Source organism: Heptranchias perlo, chromosome 13 (genome assembly GCF_035084215.1).
Source record: "Heptranchias perlo isolate sHepPer1 chromosome 13, sHepPer1.hap1, whole genome shotgun sequence".
Classification (NCBI taxonomy): Eukaryota; Metazoa; Chordata; class Chondrichthyes; order Hexanchiformes; family Hexanchidae; genus Heptranchias; species Heptranchias perlo.
The window spans coordinates 57,721,123-57,745,916 of NC_090337.1; the positions used below are offsets into that span (position 1 = coordinate 57,721,123).

Genomic DNA, 24,794 nt, shown 5'->3' on the forward strand with positions numbered 1-24,794 from the left:
GTCCTGCCTAACCTTACTGCTGCAGTGAAATTATTTCTGCAGGATGTTTGTTAAACCCATTGGTAAAATCAGTAAGTCCCTGAAAATGACCCTGTGGGGTACTGGAGTCACCTCCCCCTCCCCCACTCTCCCCCTCGACCTTTAGCAGCAATGGAGGCCGTTGCTAGGGTGCATATGGAGGAAAGTATATTGTATGGCAGATTCCCACATCTGCATGACATCATAACATGGCTGCCCCCAAATCCACAGGCAGAAAAAGGGGCGGAAACTCGGGATAACCAGGCCCCGCCCCAGATTCCATCACCAACGGCCAGGAAGTGCTCCACTTACAGTGGAATTTCAGACCACTGGATCGTTTCATAACTTTCCACTCAAGGGAGTTCAGTGGAAGGATTCCTGTAAATAGTAACCGTAGCATATGACTGTTGGATTCCACTGTTCCTCTTTTGTTAAATAAATTTCCTTAATGGTTTGAAAGTTAACCCGCGGTCTAAAGGTGTGACGTTCTGCCGCTCTCGATGATCTGTTGAGGTTTGGGACAGGTCCAATCGCTGACAACAATTAACAGACAGGGTTTGCTGTTTGTCATCTGGGGCATGTTAACGAGATCTTAACCTAAATCTCACGGCAAGGATAGTCTTGCAAGTGTGGGGAATTGGGACTCGGCTATGAGAGTGGTCTAAGATAGGAGACCTGAAATGAACTTCCTAAGAAGAGTAGAAAAGACTGCAAAATGCAACATATCTGTGCTCACCTCATGTCCTCAGATACCCTAGAGGTGTCATGAGCCATGGCTGCAGATGATGGCGTTGACTGTCCAGATACCAACCTGATACTTGCCTTTATGGGTCAAATATTGGTGGGGTGACGGACTGCCTCAAAATGAAGGCATCATGTCGGATGCCTGGGAAGCGAGCACTGCCTTGTAGAGATAGTTGCAAATGAGCAGTACTGTCCATGCAGGGAGTGGCATGATGTGAGGGAGCACATCCTGCTATCCTGTAGAATTGCATAGTCCTCTCATGCTGCTGTCCATTGCCCATGAGGATCGAGATGAGATGGCTTGCAGAAGTGAGAGCCTGAAATGAACCCAAAGCATCAAAGTTAAGGACTTTCAAGGTCTGGCAGTAGCGTGCCTGTTGAAGTCTTTGGTTGCAGGTCAGCAAGGAGCATGCGACATAACTCATGCGTGACCCCTTGTAAATTGATGCCTGCTCCTGTGAATAATGGAGGTTTATGTGTCTCTGGCTGTAGATTCTGGTGTGGGGGGGTACTGGCAGATGGGTACAGAGCACATCTGATGCAGCCTCACCTGCCAGGCATCTCTCCATTGGTCCTTTTCTTCTCCTTCCAAAAATAAACCCAAGTAAAGGGATATTCCCATGGGGAAACAGCACTGTAGCTTTTCCACTTCATTGCACCTGGTGAATGCCCAGTTCCCGGGAACAGCAAAGAGGAAACAGACTCATCATCCCGAGTCTTTTCCCCGACTAGGCAGGCCCAGAATTACCTGGACATCTCCAAACTGACATCACTGGGTTCGTGGTTGGAGTAAGGGCAGGATTCAAATGAGGCGGAAGGGGAAATTCCTGGCCTTCCGCCTCAATTTTCTCTGTGTCAGACTACAAGACCCCTAGGAGGTAGGAATCTGAAGAGACCAGTCGTGGAGGCTAACGCCAAGATTCCCATGGACCGGAGGGTCTGCTTGGCCCCCCGGAAGGACTCTGGAGATTTCAAAGGCAAGTTGTTTTTTTATTAATGTCAACCTTCCCAGGATGGTCTTCAAGCCTCAGGGCCACCTAGCAACCAGTGGGGCCTGATACGGGTGGCCAGGAGCTGCAGGCTTCTCATATCTTTAGCTACGTTCCTGTTTCCACCCCCAGTCCCAGCGCAAGGCCCTGCCAGGGATAGTATCATAGTATGTTACAGCATGGAAGGAGGCCATTTGGCCCATCGTGCCTGTGCCGGCTCTTTGAAAGTGCATTCCAGATCATAACAATTCTGCGTGAGAAATGTTCCCTCATTTCACTTCTGGTTCTTTTGCCAATCACCTTTAATCTGTGTCCTCTGGTTACTGATCCTTCTGCCACTGGAAACAGTTTCTCCTTGTTTACTCTATCAAAACTGATCATGATTTTGAACACCTCTATCAAATCTCCTCTTAACCTTCTCTGTTCTAAGGAAAACAACCTCAGCTTCTCCACAAATTGAAGATGTTTCTGATGTTGGTGGGAGCTTTTGATGATCTAATAATTTATATACACCTAACTACATAAGGTTGAACTGAAACTCTTATTCAAGGATATTGACAGTTCCTGTCAATCCTGGTGGACCTTTCCAATCTTGTCTCTACAAGTAAAGAGCTTCTCTATGCAGCATCCAAGAGCAGAACAGATGAGGTCCCTCATCCCTGGTACAATTCTAGTAAATCTCTTCTGCACTCTCTCTAAGACCTTGACATCCTTCTGTGATGCCCAGAATTGAACACAATATTCCAGCTGAGGCCTAACCAGTGTTTTATAAAGGTTTAGCATAACTTCCCTGCTTTTGTACTCTATGCCTCTATTAATAAAGCCCAGGATCCCATATGCTTTTTTGACAGCCTTCTCAACCTGTCCTGCTGCCTTCAAAGATTTGTGTACCTACACCCCCAGGTCTCTGTATTCCTGTACCCCCTTTAAAATTGTACCATTCCTATGAAAATATATCACTTCTCTGCGTTAAATTTCACCTGCCATGTGTCCGTCTAATTCACCAGTCTGTTTATGTCCTCCTGAAGTCTGTTACTATCCTCCACATTGTTTACTACATTTCTGAGTTTTGTGTCATCAGCAAACTTTGAAATTACACCCTGTATACCCAAGTCCAGGTCATTAATAAATATCAAAAAGAGCAGCCGCCCTAATACTGACCCCTGGTGATAGGGCCTTTTCCAAGATGGTGCACAGGACAAGCAAATGGCCTGGGCCAGGAAACTTTGGGCAGGTTCCTTCCCTCAAAGTCTGGTATATTGTGTGCAGCTGGGGCCCCAAGGGAAAAATTGTTCCTTATGGTACCATGGTTGCTGGAAGGATTCTACAATACCAGTGCCCATGGCTCTTGTCCTCACTCTCCCAGTATGATGGCAAAGGGCCTTGGTGGCAACACACAGGGCATTTTGTGCATCCAAAGAAACAGAAGGGTTGAGGGGTAGAGAGAGAGAGAAAGAGAGAATGTGACTCCTTCCATCTGTTCTGCACTCTTGGATGCTACATAGAGAAGCTCTTTGTAGAGATAAGATTGGAAAGGTCCACCAGGATTGACAGGAACTGTCAATATCCTTGAATAAGAGTTTCAGTTCAACCTTATGTAGTTAGGTATATATAATTTATTAGATCATCAAAAGCTCCCACCAACATCAGAAACATCTTCACTTTGTGTCCATAACATTAGGACATGTAGTCCTTTATTTATTTGATGAAGGGATGTAATGTAGAATCATAGAATTTTACAGTCATTGACCTATTGCACCTGTGCCAGCTCTCTGAAAAAGCTAACCCCATCTCCTTGCCCCTTTCCTGCCCCTTCTCTGTAACCTTTTAAATTCTTCCCTTTGAAATACTTACCACAATGCCCTTTTAAAATTTGTTACAGTCTCTGCTTCAGCAGCACCTTGTGATAAAGAATTCCATGTTCTAATAACGCCCCCACATGAAAATATTCTTCAAACTTCCCCTTTTCTTCTGTCGGTGATAATCCTCAGTCCCGATCACTTTTGTTACCACCTCGTTAAATCAGTGGTAACGAACTTTCATTATTCACCCTCTCAAAACCTCTCCTTACTTGAACCCCGCCTCTCAACCTTCTGTGTTCCAATGAAAAAACTCCCTGGGGGTAATTCTCACCATCGTCCCCGGGGGGAAACTGAAGGGATCGGATTGATCGCCCGTTTTACACCCCCTCCCAAATTCCGGGCGGGGTACAAAAGGGGGCAGCAAATCTGATCCCATCAGTATCCCACTGGGCGGGGTAGGTTAATCTCAACCCCCTCCCATTTTTTTTATAACCCACAACCTCTCATTCCTGGTATTATTCTGGTGACTCTCCGTGTCCCCTTTTTCATGGCTCTAATACCCTTCATATAATGGGCACACAGAACTACATGCAATATGCAAACTCAGCATCACTTCCTTGTTTTTGTACTCGGTGCCACTAAGTGGCAGCAGCACAGCGGTTGTCTGAGCTGTCCATCCCTCAGAGTGGAGGCTTGCCTGGACTGCTTTCTCCGGCTCACTTTCAACCATTCCGACTTTGCCAAGCACTGTGTAAAACTCATGCAGCACTGAGATAAGAATCACAGAAACACAGTCACAAAGAAGATGAAACATTGTGTGTGATATAGAGATGAGGGGTCTGTGTGATAGGGGAGAGGGGGCCTGTTCAGAGATGGGGGTTCTGTACATGGGAGAGGGGATCTGTACAGAGATGAGGGGTCTGTAAAGGGGAGAGGGGGTCTGTACAGAGGTGAGGGGTCTGTACATATGAGAGGCGATCTGTATAGGGGAGACCTCTTGCTGCTCTGCCCTTGTACATCCTACAGAAACTCCAACTTGTGCAAAACTCTGCTGCAAACGTTTTGTCCAGAACAAAGTCGCACTTGCCCATCACCCCTGTCCATGCTGGGCTGTATTGCCAGATGGGCTGCATTCAAACTGTCAACGGTGATGCCAAAGTTGCCCTTTGCTCTGGTCAGTTCACACCTGGCGTGCTGGGTACTGTTTGTGTGTGTGTGTGTGTGTGAGAGAGAGTAATACAGACAGCAGAGGTACTGATGCATATGTGTGAGAGAATAATACAGACAAAGAGGGAGATTGTGTGTGACACAAACAGTATATCAGAATGTTGGAATGTATGGAACAATCCCATTCCTTCCACCAATCAAGTAAATGTGGCTCAATTATGGTTCCTCCCTCCCCAATGCCCTCAATATCCTATTGTGGTGACCTCGACAGTTCAAATTCCAGCACCTGCTTGGGAAAAAGTACATGCCACTCTACACTACTGCCCAGTACAATCAACAAAACAGATAAAGCACCTCATGAACAGCTAGCCAGCACCACAAGTGTGTGAATATAACAAAAACAATGAACTACAGGTAAAGTTTAATATTGAAATAACATCAATTGAAACCAATCCCAAAACAGCTAGGAAACTAAAATATGTTACATCAAATAAATATATACAGAAATATTTAGAGAAGAGGGGAATGGACCAGATGCGTTTGTGTGTGATACAGAGGGGAGGGGTTGGATTGGTTGGGTTTGTGTGTGATACAGAGGGGAGGGAATGGATTGGTTGGGTTTGTGTGTGATACAGAGGGGAGGGAATGGATTGGTTGGGTTTGTGTGTGATACAGAAAGGAGGGGGAGAGATTGGTTGGGTTTGTGTGTGATACAGAGGGGAGGGAATGGATTGGTTGGATTTGTGTGTGATACAGAGGGGAGGGGACGGATTAGTTGGGTTTTTGTGTGACACAGAGGGGAGGGGTTGGATTAGTTGGGTTTATGTGTGCTACAGAGGGGAGGGGTTGGATTGGTTGGGTTTGTGTGTGATACAGAGGGGAGGGAATGGATTGGTTGGATTTGTGTGTGATACAGAGGGGAGGGGTTGGATTAGTTGGGTTTATGTGTGCTACAGAGGGGAGGGGTTGGATTGGTTGGATTTGTGTGTGATACAGAGGGGAGGGAATGGATTGGTTGGATTTGTGTGTGATACAGAGGGGAGGGAATGGATTGGTTGGGTTTGTGTGTGATACAGAGGGGAGGGGATGGATTGGTTGGGTTTGTGTGTGATACAGAGGGGAGGGGATGGATTGGTTGGATTTGTGTGTGATACAGAGGGGAGGGGATGGATTGGTTGGGTTTGTGTGTGATACAGATGGAGGGGGATGGTTTGGTTGGATTTGTGTGTGATACAGAGGGGAGGGTGATGGATTGGTTGGCTTTCTGTGTGTATCACAGAGCAGAATAATGGGTTGTTTGGTTTGTGTATAACATGCACAAGAGGGAATGGGTTGGAAGGAATGTGATTTTGTTACATCAGGTGCAACTGGAGCTATAGGGTTCAAGTGAATCAGGCTCATGGATGTGGACTAACTATTGGGACTTGTTTTCAGCTTCCACTCCAGGCAGCTGATCACAATGAATCACCCTAGAAACAAATTATTAAAGCCTCCTAATCAGGGCTATTTGAAATAGATCATTAAGAAAGCCTTGGTTTCTGTGCCACCTAACCAACATCAGTGTAAGTGCCTCCCTCAAGAGAAAGACACCACTAATAAAACATTTTCACAAATGGCCCATTCCAACTAAAAGAGGCTTAGAACTAAATTACGACTTTGTCCTCCAAAATGATGCCGTTTACATCCTATGGTGCCACCAGAGCATGGAAGGCCTCGAGTATAGCGACCGGCACCATGTGATCTCTCTGCAGGGCCACCCCGGCACGGAAGGCCTCCAGCCGGCCAGCAGGCACCATGTGATCTCACTGCAGGGCCGCGTGGACAAGGCCATGAAAGAGAGGCGGGCAGTTGAAGCGACCTCCACAGCTCCTACCCATCCCGGACCTACGACTAGCGATCTTGGCCAGGCCCAGGAAACGACCCTTGAGGGGGACCTCCAACCTATCCACTCCTCTACGTATCAAGTGTCTAAAGATCAGGAGTGTAGGAGTGGAATTTGTTGGTTGGAATGTGTGTGATACAGAGGGGAGGAGAATGGGTTTGGCTTTGACAAAATAATATTGATTAAAAAAATGCAGTGGATGTTATGTATACAGGTTTTCAAAACATGTTTGATAAGGTGCCGTGTAGGAGACGTGTTGATAAAATTCTGGCACATGGTATTGAAGGGGATGTGGCAGCAGGATAGGAAATTGGTTGAAGGGCAGGGAACAGAGAGTAGAGGTTAATGGATTTTTTTCTGGACAGCGGGGGACATTACTGTTCTCCATACATATATGTGTGTGATCTGGACTTGGTTATAGGGGCGCAATAGCAAAATCTGCAGATTACAAAGAAGGGAGTGTGGTTAAACTCTGAACAGGACTACATGCAAGTAGTCCTGTTCAGAGATTAAATTTAATGCAGAGAAATGTGAAGTAATACTTTTTGGTCGAAAAAAATAAGGATTAAATGGTCAAATTTTAAAAGAAATAGACTGGAGGTGAATGGGCTGGTCGGGTGTTGGTGACACTGGAGGTGAATGGGCTGGTCGGGTGTTGGTGACACTGGAGGTGAATGAGCTGGTCGGGTGTTGGTGACACTGGAGATGAATGGGCTGGTCGGGTGTTGGTGACACTGGAGGTGAATGAGCTGGTCGGGTGTTGGTGACACTGGAGATGAATGGGCTGGTCGTGTGTTGGTGACACTGGAGATGAATGGGCTGGTCGGGTGTTGGTGACACTGGAGGTGAATGGGCTGGTCGGGTGTTGGTGACACTGGAGGTGAATGGGCTGGTCGGGTGTCGGTGGTACTGGAGGTGAATGGGCTGGTCGGGTGTTGGTGACACTGGAGGTGAATGGGCTGGTCGGGTGTTGGTGACACTGGAGGTGAATGGGCTGGTCGGGTGTTGGTGACACTGGAGGTGAATGGGCTGGTCGGGTGTTGGTGACACTGGAGGTGAATGGGCTGGTCGGGTGTTGGTGACACTGGAGGTGAATGGGCTGGTCGGGTGTCGGTGACACTGGAGGTGAATGGGCTGGTCGGGTGTCGGTGGCACTGGAGGTGAATGGGCTGGTCGGGTGTCGGTGACACTGGAGGTGAATGGGCTGGTCGGGTGTCGGTGACACTGGAGGTGAATGGGCTGGTCGGGTGTCGGTGACACTGGAGGTGAATGAGCTGGTCGGGTGTCGGTGACACTGGAGGTGAATGGGCTGGTCGGGTGTCGGTGACACTGGAGGTGAATGGGCTGGTCGGGTGTTGGTGACACTGGAGGTGAATGGGCTGGTCGGGTGTTGGTGACACTGGAGGTGAATGGGCTGGTCGGGTGTTGGTGACACTGGAGGTGAATGGGCTGGTCGGGTGTTGGTGACACTGGAGGTGAATGGGCTGGTCGGGTGTTGGTGACACTGGAGGTGAATGGGCTGGTCGGGTGTTGGTGACACTGGAGGTGAATGGGCTGGTCGGGTGTTGGTGACACTGGAGGTGAATGGGCTGGTCGGGTGTTGGTGACACTGGAGGTGAATGGGCTGGTCGGGTGTTGGTGACACTGGAGGTGAATGGGCTGGTCGGGTGTTGGTGACACTGGAGGTGAATGGGCTGGTCGGGTGTTGGTGACACTGGAGGTGAATGGGCTGGTCGGGTGTTGGTGACACTGGAGGTGAATGGGCTGGTCGGGTGTTGGTGACACTGGAGGTGAATGGGCTGGTCGGGTGTTGGTGACACTGGAGGTGAATGGGCTGGTCGGGTGTTGGTGACACTGGAGGTGAATGGGCTGGTCGGGTGTTGGTGACACTGGAGGTGAATGGGCTGGTCGCGTTGTACTTGAAATAAACTGAAACACGTGTTGCTTCTGTATGTCTGACAGTGCTTTTGAGGAAGTGAAGCTCAGTCTGGCTTCCTTGCGAGCAGGAAAGGCTGTTTCAGGGCGCGGTGAAGCTTGTATTTTCTTTAAAAGAGGCAGCGGAGTTCGGATGGAATAAAGTGAAGGAAGATGAACGATCCGTGGTATCACGAAGACATCTCCCGACCCATGGCCGAGAACCTGCTCGCCAAGGCGGCGCAGGACGGTAGCTTTCTGGTCCGGCACAGCGAGTCATTCGAAGGAGCGTTCGCCCTCTGCGTGCTGTAAGTTACCGGGCACAAGGGCTTTGAGTGATGGGCACAGACCGGGCAGGGCTGGGCACACCCCGGGCAGGGCTGGGCACACCCCGGGCAGGGCTGGGCACACACCGGGCAGGGCTGGGCACACCCCGGGCAGGGCTGGGCACACCCCGGGCAGGGCTGGGCACACCCCGGGCAGGGCTGGGCACAGACCGGGCAGGGCTGGGCACACCCCGGGCAGGGCTGGGCACACCCCGGGCAGGGCTGGGCACACCCCGGGCAGGGCTGGGCACACCCCGGGCAGGGCTGGGCACACCCCGGGCAGGGCTGGGCACACACTCGAGGCTCACTGCGGAGGGGCTTTGAAAGATAGTGCAGATCTCAGTGACGGTGGGTTTTAGGTGCTAACCCCCAGCCGTTGGGCTCGCCTCCGTTCACCTGTTGGTTCCTATGAAACTTGGTTAAAGCGGGGACTGTACCCGGCGCTGTCTATCGGCTGCTACACGAAAGAGCGCTCTTGTAAGTGAGGTCTATATCGATCCCATTGCCCTGATACCCCCTGCCCAAGGCTTTGTGATTATTGGTCCATTGCTCTGATAACCCCTAAGGGTGGGTGGTTATTGATCCATCCCCAGATTTCCCCCTAAGGGTGGGTGGTTATTGATCCATCCCCAGATTTCCCTGCTGAGAATGCAGCCGAAACCGGCAAATAGGGTCATCGTTAAAGTGCAGTGCTGTAATAAGCAACTCAACCTTTTGATTTGAGAAAGGATGAACTGCATGGCACCTCTTACTTATTGCACAGCTACGCCTCAGTGAATTACTGAGTCAAGCCCTTTAAAATAACTCTGCCCCCCACCCCAATATTGGCACTTGCTCCCTTTTGATTCTGTTTTTGTTACAGCAGCAGTAGTACATTGCCATTTGGTCCAGTCATTGTTGCATAGACGTTTCTCAGTTTCCACAGGTGGAAAGCTATTTGAGATATCTCTGTGAGATGTGATAAAATGCTATCTAAATGCAAGCTCCTTCTTTCTTAATCAACATTGAATTGTAGCTGGGTTTAATAGCTTACTTATTCCATTGATTCCAGATTTACTAGAATGATTCCAGGGATGAGGGACTTTAGTTAGGTGGGTGGACTGAAGAAGCTGGAGTTGTTGTCTTTGGAACAGAGACAGTTGTGAGGAGATTTGATAGAGGTATTCAAAATCATGAAGGGTCTAGACAGAGTAGACAGAAAGAAACTGTTTCCATTGGCAGAAGGGTCAAGAACCAGAGGACGTAGATTTAAAGTGATTGGCAAAAGAACCAAAGGTGATATGAGGAAAAACCTTTTTCACACAGTGAGTGGTTAGGATCTGGAATGCACTGCCTGAGGGGGTGGTGGAGGCAGATTCAATCATGGCTTTCAAAAGGGAACTGGATAAGTACTTGAAAGGAAAAAATTTGCAGAACTACAGGGATAGGGCGGGGGAGTGGGACTAGCACAGAGCCAGTGTGGACTCGATGGGCCTCCTTCCGTGCTGTAATCTTTCTATGATTCTTTGATTCCTAGATCCCCCTTGGGGGAGTGGATCGATGGAGTAGGGAGGGCTATTAATTCCATTATTTAATTAAATGGCCAGTGATTATTTTTTGAGATTGACCTCCATCAATGGTCATATCCAGGCTGGCCATAAACCCCACAAGACCCTCCCATCATGTTTTCCCCTCTGCCCACTCCCATAGGATGTATGCCCATCATCACTCTTCCATTCAGGTCTCCCCCCTCCCACCAATTTTGCTTTGACATTCCATGTAGCCTTTTACTTTTTTTGTGTGGTGAATAATTGATCGTTTGTTCCTGAATGAACCCTTTCCTTTCTGACACACCCACAGCAATAGGCTCAAATGTGCACCTTTAAGGAGATGGGGGTCTTGGTTTCTTGACTGGTTACTGAGATTCTGGTGACTTCCTTCTTCTGCTTGGCCTGTGTAGAGTGATTAGATGAAGCTGATTTTTGCGAAAATGTTTCAACTGTGATTCATGGTTCTCGCAGAGCTTACTTCTCCTGTAATGTGTGGGTTCCATGGTTGCAGAACGAGTGACTCTTTTCCATCTGAAACTCAAGTTTGTGGGTCACATCATAGTTGTGACTCTAGTAAACTTCAATGGCCTTCATACATTTTGCACTTGAGCCAGTCACTCATCCATTGTTTTTTCATTTCCCTTTCCTTCCTTTCTTCTCATAGGGAAGAACCTGCTCTCTCCTCAGTGGAACATAGGAACAGAAGTAGGCCATTCAGCCCCTCGCGCCTGTTCCACCATTCAATTAGATCATGGCTGATCTGTATCTTAACTCCATTTACCCACCTTGGTTCCATATCCCTTAATACCCTTTGCCTAGCAAAAATCTATCAATCTCAGTTTTAAAATTTTCGGGGGAGAGAGTTCCAGATTTCCACGATCCTTTGTGTGAAGAAGTGCTTCCTGACATCACCCCTGAACGGCCTAGCTTTAATTTTAAGGTTATGCCCCATTGTTCTGGACTCCCCCACCAGAGGAAACGGTTTCTCTCTATCTACTCTGTCAAATCCTTTAATCGTCTTAAACTTCTCAATTAGATCACCCCTCAATCTTCTATACCCAAGTGAATACAAGCCTGTGCTGACAGCTGCAGAGAAATGAGGAACTCATCACGTGTGCAATCACAGGCGCGTGGCAAAGTAGGACAAAGATCTGACACCCTCGCCAGTACAGAGAAGAAATTGGGCTGATTTTGTGAAACAATTGTTTGGGTAGATTTAGAGAGGCAAAAATAAATTACGTGGCAAGGGACATGTCTGTGGGATTCAACCCTTGACCGTTGGGACCTTTTCTGAGAAACCGTCGAGACTTGAGTAAATAGATTTGAAAACAGTTCAATGTTCGCAAAAGGCTGGAAAATGTCGAATATCCCCAGCACTTCCTATTCAATGTCGGTCTTTACTGATATTTAGCTGCTGGGTGCTCACAAAGTTACAGATCAAACTCTCACTTCCTCTTTTCATTGCCTGCCTCACATCATTTGGTATCCTGCATTTTGATTCAAAATGCTCTGGCAGTTCAAGCAGATTGCTTGTGTCCGTCCAATCAACTAATTGGATTTTCACACAGCTACTTCTAGTTATGTTTATATGGAATTTGAAGGGTGGGTTAAATTACTCCAGGGGTGATGGGGGGTTGGAACAATATTTATAAAGAGGACATCATTCCCCATCAGTTTCTTGAGGTTGCTCCATTTTTCCCCCATTGCACTATTGTTGGAAGTGAAGTGGATTGTGAGTAACAATGATATTGTGTGTGAGGTGTGACTAACATTGATATTCGATTGTAAGGGGAGACTAACACTGATATTGGATTTAGGAGGAGACTAACACTGATATTGGATTTAGTGGGAGACTAACACTGATATTGGATTTAGTGGGAGACTAACACTGATATTGGATTTAGTGGGAGACTAACACTGATATTAGATTTAGGGGGAGACTAACACTGATATTGGATTTAGGAGGAGACTAACACTGATATTGGATTTAGTGGGAGACTAACACTGATATTGGATTTAGTGGGAGACTAACACTGATATTGGATTTAGTGGGAGACTAACACTGATATTAGATTTAGGGGGAGACTAACACTGATATTGGATTTAGTGGGAGACTAACACTGATATTGGATTTAGTGGGAGACTAACACTGATATTAGATTTAGGGGGAGACTAACACTGATATTGGATTTAGTGGGAGACTAACACTGATATTGGATTTAGTGGGAGACTAACACTGATATTGGATTTAGTGGGAGACTAACACTGATATTGGATTTAGTGGGAGACTAACACTGATATTAGATTTAGTGGGAGACTAACACTGATATTAGATTTAGGGGGAGACTAACACTGATATTGGATTTAGTGGGAGACTAACACTGATATTAGATTTAGGAGGAGACTAACACTGATATTGGATTTAGTGGGAGACTAACACTGATATTAGATTTAGTGGGAGACTAACACTGATATTGGATTTAGGAGGAGACTAACACTGATATTGGATTTAGTGGGAGACTAACACTGATATTGGATTTAGGAGGAGACTAACACTGATATTGGATTTAGTGGGAGACGAACACTGATATTGGATTTAGGGGGAGACTAACACTGATATTGGATTTAGGAGGAGACTAACACTGATATTGGATTTAGTGGGAGACTAACACTGATATTGGATTTAGTGGGAGACTAACACTGATATTGGATTTAGGAGGAGACTAACACTGATATTGGATTTAGGAGGAGACTAACACTGATATTGGATTTAGGGGGAGACTAACACTGATATTGGATTTAGTGGGAGACTAACACTGATATTGGATTTAGGGGGAGACTAACACTGATATTGGATTTAGTGGGAGACTAACACTGATATTGGATTTAGTGGGAGACTAACACTGATATTGGATTTAGGAGGAGACTAACACTGATATTGGATTTAGTGGGAGACTAACACTGATATTGGATTTAGGAGGAGACTAACACTGATATTGGATTTAGGGGGAGACTAACACTGATATTGGATTTAGGGGGAGACTAACACTGATATTGGATTTAGGAGGAGACTAACACTGATATTGGATTTAGTGGGAGACTAACACTGATATTGGATTTAGGGGGAGACTAACACTGATATTGGATTTAGTGGGAGACTAACACTGATATTGGATTTAGTGGGAGACTAACACTGATATTGGATTTAGTGGGAGACTAACACTGATATTGGATTTAGGAGGAGACTAACACTGATATTGGATTTAGTGGGAGACTAACACTGATATTGGATTTAGGGGGAGACTAACACTGATATTGGATTTAGTGGGAGACTAACACTGATATTGGATTTAGGGGGAGACTAACACTGATATTGGATTTAGTGGGAGACTAACACTGATATTGGATTTAGGAGGAGACTAACACTGATATTGGATTTAGTGGGAGACTAACACTGATATTGGATTTAGGGGGAGACTAACACTGATATTGGATTTAGGAGGAGACTAACACTGATATTGGATTTAGTGGGAGACTAACACTGATATTGGATTTAGGAGGAGACTAACACTGATATTGGATTTAGGAGGAGACTAACACTGATATTGGATTTAGGGGGAGACTAACACTGATATTGGATTTAGTGGGAGACTAACACTGATATTGGATTTAGTGGGAGACTAACACTGATATTGGATTTAGGAGGAGACTAACACTGATATTGGATTTAGTGGGAGACTAACACTGATATTGGATTTAGTGGGAGACTAACACTGATATTGGATTTAGTGGGAGACTAACACTGATATTGGATTTAGGAGGAGACTAACACTGATATTGGATTTAGTGGGAGACTAACACTGATATTGGATTTAGGAGGAGACTAACACTGATATTGGATTTAGGAGGAGACTAACACTGATATTGGATTTAGGAGGAGACTAACACTGATATTGGATTTAGTGGGAGACTAACACTGATATTGGATTTAGTGGGAGACTAACACTGATATTGGATTTAGTGGGAGACTAACACTGATATTGGATTTAGGAGGAGACTAACACTGATATTGGATTTAGTGGGAGACTAACACTGATATTGGATTTAGTGGGAGACTAACACTGATATTGGATTTAGTGGGAGACTAACACTGATATTGGATTTAGTGGGAGACTAACACTGATATTGGATTTAGGGGGAGACTAACACTGATATTGGATTTAGGGGGAGACTAACACTGATATTGGATTTAGTGGGAGACTAACACTGATATTGGATTTAGTGGGAGACTAACACTGATATTGGATTTAGTGGGAGACTAACACTGATATTGGATTTAGGGGGAGACTAACACTGATATTGGATTTAGGGGGAGACTAACACTGATATTGGATTTAGGGGGAGACTAACACTGATATTGGATTTAGGGGGAGACTAACACTGATATTGGATTTAGGGGGAGACTAACACTGATATTGGATTTAGGGGGAGACTAACACTGATATTGGATTTAGTGGGAGACTAACACTGATATTGGATTTAGTGGGAGACTAACACTGATATTGGATTTAGTGGGAGACTAACACTGATATTGGATTTAGTGGGAGACTAACACTGATATTGGATTTAGGAGGAGACTAACACTGATATTGGATTTAGTGGGAGACTAACACTGATATTGGATTTAGTGGGAGACTAACACTGATATTGGATTTAGGAGGAGACTAACACTGATATTGGATTTAGGGGGAGACTAACACTGATATTGGATTTAGGGGGAGACTAACACTGATATTGGATTTAGTGGGAGACTAACACTGATATTGGATTTAGGAGGAGACTAACACTGATATTGGATTTAGGGGGAGACTAACACTGATATTGGATTTAGTGGGAGACTAACACTGATATTGGATTTAGTGGGAGACTAACACTGATATTGGATTTAGTGGGAGACTAACACTGATATTGGATTTAGTGGGAGACCAACACTGATATTGGATTTGTCCAGAGTTGAGAACCCTAGTAAGCATAGGAATGAGCATGCGAGAGGGACTGAAACTATCCCATTCCACTCCTCATGGCTAGGTCTGTGAGATGGAATGAAACTCTTCTATTGGGAGAGGACAGGAATGGGCCTATGAAAGGGAGTGAAAGAAAGAAATTTCATAATAACCATATTTTTTAGTTTACAGTTTTTACAGTTTATTTTTTTTTAGACAGTCTGCTATTACAATGAAAAGCTGCAAAATGGTACAACAGAAAGTGACTGCTGTTACCTGGGTGTGTGTATACTGCTGACAACTGAGTGAGTGTTATTCACTGACCAGAAAGTAACATGTAGTTAGGCCTTAGGATTTAGATGATATGATTCAGCTGCTGTAGCTCCCCGCTTGTGGTATCTGAGATCATGCTAGTCCTTGGATTCAGTTCTGCCTTGATCCTAAGCTTGTTAAACATAATTAGTACAGAAAATTCTCCACTCTGAACTTTGTGTCTTATCAGTAACACCAGCTTGATGTGGAGAAAGCTCTGTATTTAATAATATATATTTGTACTTGCTATATTATTTTTGGAGCTTGATATTGATGTGAAAGTCTGTTGAATCCTAATGCGCACCAAGTCCCGTTCGCCCATCACCCCTATACTTGCTGACCTACATTGGCTCCTGGTCCGACAACGCCTCAATTTAAAATTCTAATCCTTGTTTTCAAATCCCTCCGTGGCCTGGCGCCTCCCTATCTCTGTAACCTCCACCAGCCCTACAACCCTCCGAGATCTCTGCACTCCTCCAATTCTGGCCTCTTGTGCATCCTCGATTTTATTTGCTGCACCATTGGCAACCGTGCCTTCAACTGCCTAGGCCCTAAGCTCTGGAATTCCCTCCCTAAACCTCTCCACCTCTCTCTCCTCCTTTAACACGCTCCTTACAACCTACTTCTTTGGCCAAGTTTTTGGCCACTGTCCTAATATCTCCTTATGTGGCTCGGTGTCAAATTTTGTTTGATTATGCTCCAGTGAAGCACCTTGGGACATTTTACTACGTTAATGGCGCCATATAAATGCATGTTGTTGTAAATATTGTCTCTGCAGTCTCAACCATGCTGTACCTAACCTGGGAGTGTTTGATGAGTGTGTGTGTATATTTATATATGTATATATATTACATAAGCCAATCTCCCATGGAGTTGCTCACAGATAGTCTGATGTACAAAAAGAAAGAACTTGCATTTATTTAGTGCCTTTCCTGACCTCTGGACATCCCAAAGTGCCTTATAGCCAATGTAGTACTTTTGAAGTGTAGTCACTGTTGTAATGTAGGGAAACGTGGCAGCCAATTTGAACACAGCAAAGTCCCACAAACTACAATAGGGACCACACAATCTGTTTTAGTGATGTTGGCTGAGGGACAAATATTGGCCAGGATTTTGGGGAGACCTCCCCTGCTCTTCTTCGGAAATAGTGCCATGGGATCTTTTACGTCCACCTGAGGTCAGGCAGGGCCTCAGTTTAATATCTTAACTAAAAGGTGGAACTTCTGACAGTGCAGCACACCACCAGTACTGCAGTGATTTTGAATTCTTTAGGATAAAGGCTGTTTTGGAAAATTCGAACAGATTCCATTCAAAACAAACAGCAGATGAGCAACAAATACACTAACCATTAATTTTCCGGACAGTAACGAGGTAGATGTATTAATTGGAACACGAGTTAAAGAAAATCTGAAGGGATCCAATCCCAAACTGAATCCTTTCAGGGCCAGGCTGCCCAGTCCTTTTACATTTGTATTACATGAGAAGGTGCTACTTCAGATAGACTGGTGGGTGCTGCGGGATTAGGCAAAGCTCAACCCCACCAGGGTACAACAGGTGCTTCTCCTTAAAGGGACGACACCATTAAAATTTCAGAGAGACATAGCCCACCCACAAAAAGTAACTATAACTTCCAAATTAAATTAGAAGGATAAAATGAAGGAAAGTCAAAACAAAACAGCAGATTGTGCTCACAGACTCAGGATGGGGGGTTTGCTGGGAAGCACGGTATGTTGGTGCTCAAGGGTTACATGTCCAGGTGCAGAGCTAGCAGAAGACCCTTGAATCAACTCATCCTGTGCATCGGGTGACCAAAAATAAACAGGAGTGAGGGGGGGTGGGGGAACAAACCAATTTAATAACAACCACCTCGAAGTAGTGATAGGGGAAGGATGGTCTCTGGTACTGTACGTGGAGAGAGAACACTGGCTCCTCATCATCACAAAAAGGGCAGTCGGGTATAATGTGACTAAATCCTATTTGAAGTAGACAATGCCACTGTGGCATGGGATCTTTTACATCCACCTGAGAAGTGAAAGCTGAAATCCACCAGCATGATGTGAAGGGGTCGTGTTTTAAATAGACCCAGTGTAATTGAACTAGGGGAGCCTAATCCCACTGTGATTCATATAAGTGTCTTTCCATCGGTAGGGAAATGATTAGGGAGTGTTCATTGATCAGACCCTGAAAGCATCAGTCAGTGCAAGGCAGTTATTAATAAGACAAATGGGGTTCTGAGGTTTAGCCGTGGCTCAGCTGATAGAGCTTGTGCCTTTGAGTTAGAGGGTTGTGGGTTCAAGTCCCACTCCAGAGTCTTGAGTATATAATCTAGGCTGACACTACAGTGTAGTACTGAGGGAATTCTGCACTGTCAGTGGTGCTGTCCTTCAGATGAGACGTTAAACTGAGGTCCTATCTGCCCTCTTAGGTGGATGTAAAAGGTCCCATGGCACTATTTGAAGAAGAGCAACAGAGTTCTCCCTGTGTCCTGACCAATATTTATTCCTCTAACCAACATCACTAAAACAGATTATCTGGTCATTATCTCATTGCTGTTTGCTCTGTGCAAACTGGCTGTCTCATTTCCTACATTACAACAGTGACTACACTTCAAAAATACTTAATTGGCTGTAAAGCACTTTGAGATGTCCTGAGGTCGTGAGAGGCGCAAGTTCTTTCCTTCTTTATCGAAGAGCACTACAAGTCAGAAGAGGTTGTACTGACCTTGTACAGATCAATGTTGAGCAGTTTTGGTCACCCAGCTTTGAAATAGATCTAGATGCTTTAGAAAGGGTTCAGGGAACAGTGATCAGGATGATTCCAGGCCTTAGGGGACTAAATTAAGAAGAAAGGCTCAAACAACTAAACTTATTTTTGCAGAAAAAAGAAAAGAAAATTAATGAATGGTCAAGATCAGGTGGAAGTTAAGCAGCTATTTAACTTGGACAATAAACACAGGACTATTGGGTAAAAGTACAAAACTCACAGGCTCTGAGAAAAGGTTAGAGATTAGAAAAAACTTTCTTCGACAGGACAGACTCCCAGGGAATGTTGATCCGGGTCAATTGACACCTTTAAAAAGGATAAATCTGTTGAGAAATGACATTGAAGGTTTAGAGAGATATTAACAGAACTGCTTGACTTTTTCAAGGGAGGTCTGGGAAAGCAATTTGTGATCCTAAAGTAGGAGATCAACCGATGATGAGGAGGGAGCCCGTCGTAGAATAATCTGTTGTGGACTCTGGATGGAGCGGGATTGATGGATCCCAATAGAATAATCAGACATTGAGTCGATGGGGAGGGATTGAGGGGCCCCAATAGAATAATCAGACATTGAGTCGATGGGGAGGGATTGAGGGGCCCCAATAGAATAATCAGACATTGAGTCAATGGGGAGGGATTGAGGGGCCCCAATAGAATAATCAGACATTGAGTTGATGGGGAGGGATTGAGGGGCCCCAATAGAATAATCAGACATTGAGTCGATGGGGAGGGATTGAGGGGCCCCAATAGAATAATCAGACATTGAGTCGATGGGGAGGGATTGAGGGGCCCCAATAGAATAATCAGACATTGAGTCGATGGGGAGGGATTGAGGGGCCCCAATAGAATAATCAGACATGGACTCTGGATGGAGTGGGATTGATGGGCTAAATGGCAATCTCAGTTTGGATTTTCTGATAATTTTTTTAATTAGTTATAATTTTAAAAATGAAGAAAAATAAATTTTGTGTGTATTTATGTATCTGTCTCTGTCCAAGTTCCCCTCCAAGTCACACACAACTTGCATTTATATAGCACCTTTAACATAATAAAAAGGCCCGAGGCGTTTCCTTGGGGCACTCCATCCTGACTTGGACATATATCACTGTTTCTTCATCAGTGCTTGGTCTAAATCCTGAAACTCCCTACCTAACAGAATTGTGAAAGTACCTTCACCACATGGACTGTAGCGGTTCAGGAAGAAGGCTCACCATCACCTTCTCAAGGGCAACTAGGGGTGGGCAATAAATGCTGGCCTTGCTAGCGATACGCATATCCCCAGAATTAATAAAATAAAAAGGCTGAGTCCTGGGTTTCAATGGCAGGCTGTATGCCTTAGGCCTGGTGCCAGAAATGCAGCATTAGCTATAAGGGGCAAGCTGCGTACAAAACACGGGCTGCAGGGGACGGGAAAGTGGTGTTAACAATTTGCTCTCTTATCTTCCTGTTTTGTCTCCCTTTTCCTCCCTCTCTTTTTGTGCCATCACTGTCTATCTGGCTGTGCGATTTGCCAGTGTTTTCTGTCACTAGCGAGTGAGGGAGGCAAAGGGTAGCCATGGAGATGGAATTACCCAGCATTCATAGTGGGAGTGAAAGCCCTCTATTTCAACAGCCAGCCCTGCGGTTTTCAAAAGTTATAATTTGCTATGACCACGAATGCTGGGATAAGCCAATGACCGGGTTTCTGCCACACTTCTGGCGACAGAGCGGGAGCAGCTCTGAGAAGTTTCCCAGCCTATGTCTCCCTCTGCAGTGAGAGAAGTGACGGGAATTACTGATTCACTGCGTGCGCCCGGGCGATCATGATAACAGGCTCTGGTGAAACTCATGCCACATGCAGGTAGGCTTCCTGTACCTACCAAAGCAAACTGAGGGCCACAATGGCTGAGACCCTGGTCTTTGATCACAGGCTGCTGAATTTGAGTCCAGCCTGGAATGCCTGCTCCTCCAAGAGGTGCATGTGAAATGAGTTGGGACAGTTTCAAACCAGTTTTTGCAATAAAACAAGAAACTGACCATTATTTGGCAGTGCAGAAAAAGATGTACCAGATCTGACCTGGTGCCTAATATGTTTCAGCTGAATATGGCTTTATTTTTAATTGGTTTTTTTTAGAGCTGATCCAGCTAAAGTACAGAATGAGTTAGATACAAAATAATCTCCCTCTACACTGCCTCATCAAACACTCCTAGGTCAGGTACAGTAAGGGTTAGATACAGAGTAAAGGTCTCTCAACACCGTCCCATCAAATATTCCCAGGGCAGGTACAGCATGGGTTAGATACAGAGTAAAGCTCCCTCTACACTGTCCCATCAAACACTCCCAGGGCAGGTACAGCATGGGTTAGATACAGAGTAAAGCTCCCTCTACACTGTCCCATCAAACACTCCCAGGGCAGGTACAGCATGGGTTAGATACAGAGTAAAGCTCCCTCTACACTGTCCCATCAAATATTCCCAGGGCAGGTACAGCATGGGTTAGATACAGAGTAAAGCTCCCTCTACACTTTGGCCACAACACCGCTTAACCCAGCAGAGCCTCACCTAAAGCAGCAGTATTTTTTTTTATTCGTTCACGGGATGTGGGCGTCGCTGGCAAGGTCAGCATTTATTGCCCATCCCTAATTGCCCTCGAGAAGGTGGTGGTGAGCCGCCTTCTTGAACCGCTGCAGTCCGTGTGGTATAACATTTCTAAATTCCATACAAATCATTCTGATACCGTCTGAATTTTCCTGTTAGCATTGAATTGGGGACATTTATTTGGGGACTTCATAGCAAGTTGATAAAGATGTAAACCCTGTTAGTTGCCTTTTCCAAAGTAAACAAGACACAACTTCCTAAATCTTTGCTCAGAACCTAAATTCCTGATACTAGGAATCACTTTCCCCCATCTCTGTACTTGCTTGAGGGAATACGAAATCCCTAAAATTAAAAATACATCCAGTCTTTTAATCATTTTGATTAACATTCTTTAGAAAATCATCTACAAAAGCTTTGGGTTTCTCAGCAGAATTCTACATAAAACGCTCAATATGTGACTCAGAATGTAAACTGTGAGCTGTCATTCCCAGGCACTTCCTCATTAGTCATTGGAGTGTGAACACAAACCAAAAATAAAGATATGTTTCTTGTCAGTTTTGGACTGAATTTTATCAATGTTTTAATTGCAATGTCCCTCACACCTACATTGAAGATCTCACTGTAAATTTTTTCCAATGGTTGTGAGCCCGCAGGCATATTGCCATAAAACTGAAGGGAGACCACGCTGTTCATTCTGAAAAGCAGGTTATTAAAATTCATCCTGTGGCTGGGTCTGGGGTGTTTTGGCCGCATTTCTCTGCTCTTTCTCAGAGAGGTTGCTCGTTCTGGAGTACAGTTCCACCGGTGCCTGGCCAGTGTCAGGCCCAAACTAACTGCCACCATGCCAGCTCTTTAACCCTGCTGTTGGGATGCAACCTTGGGAAATACCTGACGAAGGCCATTTGTGTTTGTCTTTCTACGGAGTTCCTTCTGACAATAGTCTTGCTGTTTGGCAACCCAGTGAAGAAAATGGTGTATGAGCAGAGGTCAGTGCATTGTAAAGCAGTCCCAGGTCAGGTACAGCATAGGTTAGATACAAAGTAAAGCTCCCTCTACACTGTCCCATCAAACAATCCCAGGTCAGGTACAGCATGGGTTAGATATGGAGTAAAGCTCCCTCTACATTATCCCATCAAACACTCCCAGGTCAAATATTGTTCATGTGCGTTAAAGAGTAAAGCTCCTGGGTGGTACAGTGGGTCAGACACTGTCCTTTCACACTCTGGGACTGGGTGGTACAGTGGGTCAGACACTGTCCTCTCACACTCTGGGACTGGGTGGTACAGTGGGTCAGACACTGTCCTTTCACACTCTGGGACTGGGTGGTACAGTGGGTCAGACACTGTCCTCTCACACTCTGGGACTGGGTGGTACAGTGGGTCAGACACTGTCCTTTCACACTCTGGGACTGGGTGGTACAGTGGGTCAGACACTGTCCTTTCACACTCTGGGACTGATTGGTACAGTGGGTCAGACACTGTCCTCTCACACTCTGGGACTGGGTGGTACAGTGGGTCAGACACTGTCCTTTCACACTCTGGGACTGGGTGGTACAGTGGGTCAGACACTGTCCTTTCACACTCTGGGACTGGGTGGTACAGTGGGTCAGACACTGTCCTTTCACACTCTGGGACTGGGTGGTACAGTGGGTCAGACACTGTCCTTTCACACTCTGGGACTGATTGGTACAGTGGGTCGGACACTGTCCTTTCACACTCCAGCGCTGGATGGTACAGTGGGTCAGACACTGTCCTTTAACTTCTGTGCCTTTAGTTCAAATCCAGTCCAGACTGTTGGGATGAAAGTCTCATTTATCAGTTGGCTATAATGAGTTTGGGAATCTCCTTTCTGTTCCGATTGGGCTTACACATTTAAGATGAGTACAGTTTCTAATTGTCAGCTTTGGCATGGTGGTAGCACCCTTGCCTCTCAGCCAAAAGGTTGTGAGTTCAAGCCCTGCTCCAGAGACTTATAGAACATAACCTAGGCTGACACTTCAGTGCAGTACTATGGGAGTGTTATATGGTGGAGGTGTGGTTTTTCAATTGAGTTGTTAAACTGAAGACCCATTGGCTCTCACAGGTGGAAATAAATGCTCCCATGGCACTATTTGAAGAAGGGTAGGATATTCTCTCAGTGTCCTTGCCATCATTTATCCCTCAACCAACATCATCAAAAAAAAAGTGTTTGTGGGACCTTGCTGTGCACAAATTGACTGCTACATTAAAATAGTGACTACACTTCAAAAGTACTTCATTGAAACGCTTTGGGACATCCTGAGGTCATGAAAGGTGCTACATAAATGTAAGTTCATTCTTTCTACTATGTGACACCAAATTCATAGAATGATACTGCACAGAAGGAGGCTATTGTGCCTGTGCTGGAATCTCACTCACAGAGGACACAGAAAAGCTGGTTTCAGAAATCGAACAGGGACCCACTGATTCAGAGAGATGCTGGGACCTTGTTTTTTGGTGGGGGGGGGGGGGGATGCAGAATAGAAGATGTTCAAAAGTCATTGAAAAGAATCCACTTAAACCAGATTTAATTTTCTAATTTTCCTTTTTGTTCCTTTTATCTTCCAGGTATGATCATTGTGTCTACACTTACAGGATTTTTATAAATGAGGACAATTTGTTGTCCGTTCAGGTGGGTGATCACTTTAATCATGTTTAAAATACTGTGCTATGGTCAAAACTTGTGACCCTGTCAACCCCAAAGAACAGAATTATGAATCACTTGAAAGACCTTAGGAGAGACGAGTATCAGTCCAAATATTGTCCGAGACTCAGAGTTAGCAACCAATGTTGTGTCAGTAAATGTGCATTTAAGAGCAGAATTGAATGTTAGTAATGATAAAGATGGACATAATGATATAACCTGTAGAACACAGCTCTTCCTGTCCTGCCAGGATTGGGGATGAGTCACCTATGGAGTGTGACGTCCAAGAGTTTGAATTGTGGGCTGTGATGTTGGGTTGATGTCCTCGGGCTTTGCATGATCAGTCTCATCTTTTGGTTGTTTCTCTGAAGTTGTGTGAGTTCCTCAGGAGGTTGGGTGGAAACTATGACGGTGGAGATTGTACAGCCTGTGAAGGGAGCCTGTTGCATGAGCTGAATGAACTTACCTTATTCTATGCTTTAACTGTTCACTTCAGGATCCATACATACAATCGTAGAATCATAGAAAGTTACGGCACAGAAGGAGGCCATTCGGCCCATCGCACCCGTGCCAGCCGAAAAAGGAGCTATCCAGCTTAATCCCACTTTCCAGTACTTGATCCGTAGCGCTGTAGGTTACAGCATTTCAAGTGCTCATCCAAGAAGTTTTTTAATGAGTTGAAGGTTTCTACCTCTACCACCCTTTCAGGCAGTGAGTTCCAGACCCCCACCACCATCTGGGTGAAAAAATTCTCTTCAACTCCTCTCTAATCCTTCTACCAATTACTTTAAATCTATGCCCCCTAGTCACTGACCCCTCTGCTAAGGGAAATAGGTTCTCCCTATCCACTCTATCTAGTCCCGTCATAATTTTATATACCTCAATTAAGTCTCCCCTCAGGCTCCTTCGTTCCAAGGAAAACAACCCCAGCCTATCCAATCTTTTCTCATTGATGCAAGAACACAGGAAATAGAAACAGTTTGCCAGATCCTCCAAATGGAGATAGAGCTGGAGGATAATGGCCGACCACTTATCTTCTTGGTCCTGATTGCGATCTAGTGATGCCTGTTAGAAAGTACATGTATGTATGTCAGGTTAGGATAGCGAGGA

The 24,794-nt window shown here is 45.4% G+C and overlaps 1 protein-coding gene across 1 annotated transcript in view; it reads left to right on the forward strand.

Annotated features, from left to right (window-relative positions):
- The first annotated feature begins 8,591 nt into the window (after positions 1-8,591).
- Positions 8,592-24,794, forward strand: part of inpp5d (inositol polyphosphate-5-phosphatase D) — a 177,977-nt gene continuing 161,774 nt past the window's right edge. Inside the window, exons 1-2 of the mRNA XM_067995537.1 lie at positions 8,592-8,824; positions 23,609-23,672. Of these exons, the coding sequence (XP_067851638.1) occupies positions 8,691-8,824; positions 23,609-23,672 (198 nt within the window). The 5' untranslated portion in view covers positions 8,592-8,690. The remainder of the gene's footprint in view (positions 8,825-23,608; positions 23,673-24,794) is intronic.